Here is a 5,997-nt window from a genome sequence, read left to right as displayed (position 1 = left end):
ATTTAACTTGTTTATGCTTATGTCATTTTCACTTTGCTCATTTGAGCCATGTATTGTTATTGTATATATTTTCTTGTGAATTTTGTTTGTGTTTATGGTCTTAGGACCTTAAGATACCTAATAAGCAATAATAACCCTAAAAAATGTTTGTGTGGACTATTGGGTTTGATCTGAACTTTTGGACTTAGAATTAGGCAACATTCCATATGCAAAAGGACTTGGCCAATGCCAACACTTCTGAGACTAATTGATTATGATTTGAGCTTTCATCCGATGCAAGCATTGGGACCCACTGGAATTCATCTGCTACATGGTCTTGATGTAACTGTTATTTTAATCTCATTCCTAATGCCTTATTCTGAGTTAATCAAGGAGTATTTCATCTAATGCATGGGAAGACAAAGAAGATCGCTAGTTGTGGGATTTGCTTGCTTGGATGTGGCCATCTTTATTTGATGCCTTGATCTCCGTGATGCTTGATATTGCTATTTACTTTGCTGATTATTGCTTGATTCAAAGTCCAAAGGGAAAGTGGGTTTTCTATATGACATTCTTGTCTGTTGGATTGCATCCCATTGGTCAGATCTTTTCAACTCTTAACTTTTTATTGTATGCTTAGGATTAGTCTCTTCATCTTCTCCCACTTCTTAAATTTGAAAATCTCTCCCCCTTTTAAAAAATGTTCTTTGCTTGTGATATTAAAACTTAGACCTTATTTCAAAGTAGAAACTTTGGCCTTATGCCATTGCATTTTTTTAACTCTTTTCTTAAATAAAACTTGTAAATGAACTTAACCATATTGACTTAAAATTTCAAAAGACAAAAAGAACTAACACCCATTCAAACTTTTGGTCCCTTTTGCACCTCTTTTTCACTTAAATTTTGATTAAAAGCAATCCACTCACTTTAAAATTGATACCACAAACTACCAGGTTTTGATCCCTCATTTTTATGTGGTACGTAGGCACAAGTCCGAAGGTCTTGTCAAACACAAAAATATGATTAATAAATTCTTTTCTCATCCCCACACTCTATTTTTATAAAACATCTTCTATACCAAAACACATACACACATAAAAAAGGGCTCCCTAGGAGTACCTAGGATACTTTGGATGCTAACACATTCCCTTTGTGTAACCAACCCCCTTACCTGTAATCTCTGGAATTTTATTAGTTTTGATTTGAAAACTTCTTATCTTTGGGTTTTTTTCGTGCTTTTCCCTTTTCCTTTGGAAACAATAAAAGCGCGGTGGCGACTCTGGTTTTATTGACATTAAGTTTATCCATAGCTTAATGGTCATGAATTTACCGCTACAGAATGCTATGTATATGCTATGTTTTATCACTTCCAGGAACTCAAAGTTTTGTCTCTCATTAAGATGATAACAATAAAATACCATAGGCGATAAAAGGAAACACTGTTGAAAATAACTGTTCATCTCATTAAAATTATCAGAACAAGAACACAATTGAGTTCAACATAGAGTAAAGACAAAAATGCTAAAAGATAGGTGCCCCATCCAACAAGTCTGGAGGTGGTCATAAAGTACAAAACATCAAAATACAACCAAAAGTAAGCTAATTAGACATCTCTACATAATATAGAGGTCCATTCTTCAAATGCTTCTGACTCCAAGCTTTGGACTTCTCAAACAGCTTCTTTGTGTCTTTATGTCTGGGTTGTTCAATCAAACTTTTGATGAGAAGGTCCTTGCGACGCATCATAACCTCCATGTTCTGGAACTCTCTACATAACTGGTCTCACCAATCACAGTATTCACTAGGATTTCCTTTTCTTCTTTCAGCCTCTTCTTCAAGCTTCTTCTTCTCTTCAAAAGCTTTGTCAAGGTACTTATGGCGTTCCTTAAGATTAAACTCAAGTCTCTTCTTTTCACCTTTGAATCTACCAACTTCCTTTTGTTCATATTACAACTTCTTTTCGAGGATCTTCAACTCTTTCTTGTGCTCAGCTTTTGACTTTGCTTTGAACGCTTCCAATTTGAGATTCCTCTGTTGCGCTTTGAATAATTCTCTCTTTAGCTCTTCCATTTCTTCGTTTCTGTGTTTAGTTGCTCTTTAATTTTCTTGCATTTTCCTCTTTGTAGGAACAATTCCTCTTGCCTCTTTAAGATTGTGCATCAGTTGTCTCTTCTCTTGATCAACCTGGTAGAGTTGCATCCCCATCTCATCTTTCTTAGCTTAAGTTTGGTAGTGTTCTGATTGCAACTGTCGATAATGATCAATGGGTATCATGACAGGCTCATCAGAATCCAATTGAGAAAGTTGTTTGTAGAATTATTCTTCTCTCTCTAAAGGTAACTTGAGCACCTCAACCCTCTTTTTGATCCATGTCACATATGGATGCAAGACCATATTTTATTTTGGTCAAAAGAACACTTTACCCTTCTTATGGATTTTTCGCCAAGATGTCTACACTCTTTCCAACAACTCAGGATTCTTCTTTTTAGCAAAGCAAACTGAAGCTTCTATCTCTCAAGCTTTGGGCTCATCTCTAAAAGCAAATCCCAACTGATGGATAGCCAATACAGGATTATAGTTGATACACCATTTCGTCCCCATGAGAGGAACGTTGTAGAACTCCCCACAGCTAGTGATCATCTCAGTAACATGCATAACATTAGCCCATGTTATGTCAAAAGAAGTCAAATCCATCACCCTTTTGGACCATTTCAAAGTACCTCGTATTTCTATGAATGGTCCTTTTACAGGAAGATGAATCAAGAACCATTTGTAAAGCAAAGGTAGACAACAAACCACCGCACCTCTCTTTCCATGTTGGGAGTGAATAGCATAATAAGTGTCGACGAGAATAATGGGAACAAGGTTCCTTCCTATAAAGATACAAATAGCAGCTAGACCAATCAAATTCTCCACATCGGGAAATAATACAGCTCCATACACCATCATAGCTACCAGTCTAATAAAAATCACCCAACTTCCATTATTAGCATAGTAATCAGCTTTGTCTGCCAAGAACTTCAAAGGGATACCATAAGCACCACTCTTCTCCATACTCCAATGCTCCTTAACTTCTCTTATACCCAAATAAAGGGTATTTGCAATCAACTGAAAATCTGGCTCTTCGGGAACACTCACAAACGGAACCTCCTCTTTGATAGGAATTTTAAGAAGAGAAGAATACTCCTCAAATGTTGGAGCCAACTGGTAATCTCGTAAGGTGAAGCACCATATCTCAGGGTCATAGAATTGCAGCAACGTGTTAACAGCTTGGTCATCAATCCCAGAATGCATAAAGAACAGGATGTTCCCATACTCACTTGTGAATGCCTCAATATTTATGTCAACCACTCTCTTACTCAATGCTTGCAGTCTAGATAAGTCAAATGGAGAGAAAGTGTAAGTGGTCTTGTTTCTGAGAAGTCTCATGTATGTATCTTTGTTGTTTGACATCTTAAGAAGTAACAAGAACTTTTACTTTCCTGGAAATGATATACGTATGCAGGGTTAGATTTTTTTCTTCTTTTTATACAAAAATAAAATGAATGCTATGTATGCGTATGTCACACAAGCAAGTGGGATCAAGGTTGATGAACATTGAAGTTCTGTTGTATGCCTTTTGAAATAACCGGATATCATAGTACCAAAAGTTCGACGTCAACCGAGAAATACCACGGAACCAAGGAACCAAGTACCAAATTTTTGCAGCATGTACCTATTCAAGAATTCCCACCCTAATCATGGGTAAAACTTGGTTAAGGTAAGGTCCACAGATTCATCGGTGTGTGAAAGTACTATCATAGTAGCATCATAGTATGCATCACGATAGCATCCCACATCGAAAACCTCATATGTGCGTAGCTCACATGACCACACTAAATAGATTTGCACTTGACTAGCCGTCATGTCTCCACTCTATTCCTAGGTTTCGTAAGTGACATCTTTGGCCTGGGTACTGGGCCTTTTACCTCATAGTATCACCCAATCACCAAGAAAACAACAGTAAAACAACAGTGTATATAACCAGGTATCCCAGATGCAGATGCATGCAAACATATATACAACAATGATAGAAAATAAAGCAATGAACAGATAAACACCCAAAGAAACAAAACAAACAAGTGCTAGGATTGACTCACTTAGGGAAATTGCCTTAGTCCCCAGTAGAGTCGCTAGCTGTCGCGACGGGAAAATTCTGAGTGTAAGCTATTGATTAACTTAACTCGATTGAAATAAAGTCGTCACCGAACTTTTATTTATTCCAAAAGGAAAAGGGAAAAATATCGAGAAAACCCTAAAGAAAAGTAGGTACGAAAGTCAGTTACGTAAGGGGGAGGTATTAACACCCCTCACGTCCGTAGTACTCTAGGGTATCCACACAAGTTTGTCTATTATAAACGTGTCTAAGTCTGAAGCTTAAAAGCTAAGGGGGAATGCAATGCATGGTAGAAGGTTGATTTATTTACAAATAAAAAAGAAAAGGTTTTGATTAATGCGCCCAACGTGGTTGTGAACCTTTGTGCCTACGTACCCCCTTAGTGAGGGATCAGGGCATTTGTAGTTCACCTTAAAAGTTGGTTTATTTGTGTTTTTTAGGCGGATAATGTTACATTCACACTCTAGCATTTTGACGACTTAACGCCCTACCTTTGGGGACTTACACGTCGTATTGCACGAAATGGAAATTTACACATCCTTTGTTAAGAAAAAGGTTTGCAAAAGAAACAGGGCCAAAAGGACAAAAAGAGTTTTATTTGGTTTGTATTTTTGTTGTAGATGGTGATGAATTAATCCCAATGTAGGGACACTCTTCCTTCTCTACTTTTATGAAAAAGATTTGAGAATTGGTCCACAATAAAAGGCTATGAATAAGAGAAATAACGATAAGCGGAATGTACCGCCTCGTTACCCTCCTATTACTTAAGTCTTGTAACATGTGAACCAACTCGTTACGGCTTAGTGTTTTGAATTTGATTAAGAAAAAGAAGGTCTAATGCAAAAGAAAGAAGAAAACGCTAAGGGGATACTACACAAAGCCCTAATGTTGTCATGCAATAGTGGCCCTAAAGTCGAGGATATGGGAGACTAAGCAAAACCCTAATGTTTGCATGCATGGATAGAATCCTAAGGTCTAATGACTAATATTGCACCAGATGAAGTCAAATCCTAAGGGAGCATGGAAAACAAAGAAGAAAGAAGTAAGCAAGGATCAACAACATGCATACTAAAATCAAGCAACAAAACAAACTCACAGAGAGGATGCATAAGATCGCCACAAGATGTAATGCACACAAAGCAATACTCAAGTAATCTATGCAAAATAAAACAATCTAATGTATGATCAAATATCCATGTCATAAGGAAATGAAAATCCCAAAGTCAGCAATACATCACAAAGGATGCCAAATGATCAAAGCACTAAGGCTAAAGCACAAAATAAACACAATTCACACAACTGAAAGATATCATCGCACAAAGGAATCATGTATCAAAGGTTAAACAAGGAAGGTATGATCACTAAAGGATCAAAATAGACAAGAGAAGGAAGTAGCTAAGACATACCAGCAAGTATCAATCATTGAACACCATTCAACAAATGAAATAGTCCTCAAGATACAAAACTAACTAGCGAAAACATCAAACAAAGCTCAAATGAAGCAAACTTGTAATGCAAGCAAGAAGGGAGGACAAAGATGAAAGTAATGCAAGATTCACACACACATGAAAACATACTTCAAATATCAATCCAAATATGTATCCTCAACCCTAAAGGTCTCACCATCAAAGAGGAATGAAAACAAAGTGGGAGGAGGAGAAATGTTGCTTCCAAAAGTCATCAAAATGGATTTGCAATTGAATGCAAGCCATAGAATCATAGAAGCTATACCTTAAAGGTACAATGACTTTATAAGTCAGTAGCAAACACACAAGGTTCAGTTCAATATGGATCAAAGGTATTTGGAAAAGGAATGCATCAAAACAATCTTTTAACCTTGATCCAATATGAATGAAAATAAA

General features: G+C 36.8%; 1 protein-coding gene across 1 annotated transcript; it reads right to left on the bottom strand.

Annotated features, from left to right (window-relative positions):
• Positions 1–2,493: 2,493 nt before the first annotated feature.
• On the bottom strand, positions 2,494–3,408 carry LOC127136252 (uncharacterized). The gene has a single exon (XM_051062835.1). The coding sequence runs from the start codon at positions 3,406–3,408 to the stop codon at positions 2,494–2,496; it is 915 nt and encodes a 304-aa protein (XP_050918792.1).
• Positions 3,409–5,997: the final 2,589 nt, after the last annotated feature.

The sequence above is a fragment of the Lathyrus oleraceus genome, chromosome 4 (assembly GCF_024323335.1).
Source record: "Lathyrus oleraceus cultivar Zhongwan6 chromosome 4, CAAS_Psat_ZW6_1.0, whole genome shotgun sequence".
Lineage (NCBI taxonomy): Eukaryota > Viridiplantae > Streptophyta > Magnoliopsida > Fabales > Fabaceae > Lathyrus > Lathyrus oleraceus.
Note: the sequence above shows the minus strand (reverse complement) of the source record. Positions and strands in the feature narration are given on the sequence as shown.

Bases quoted from the DNA above. Each gene is read 5' to 3' on its own strand.
- LOC127136252 (XM_051062835.1), bottom strand. From the start codon at position 3,408: ATGAGACTTCTCAGAAACAAGACCACTTACACTTTCTCTCCATTTGAC.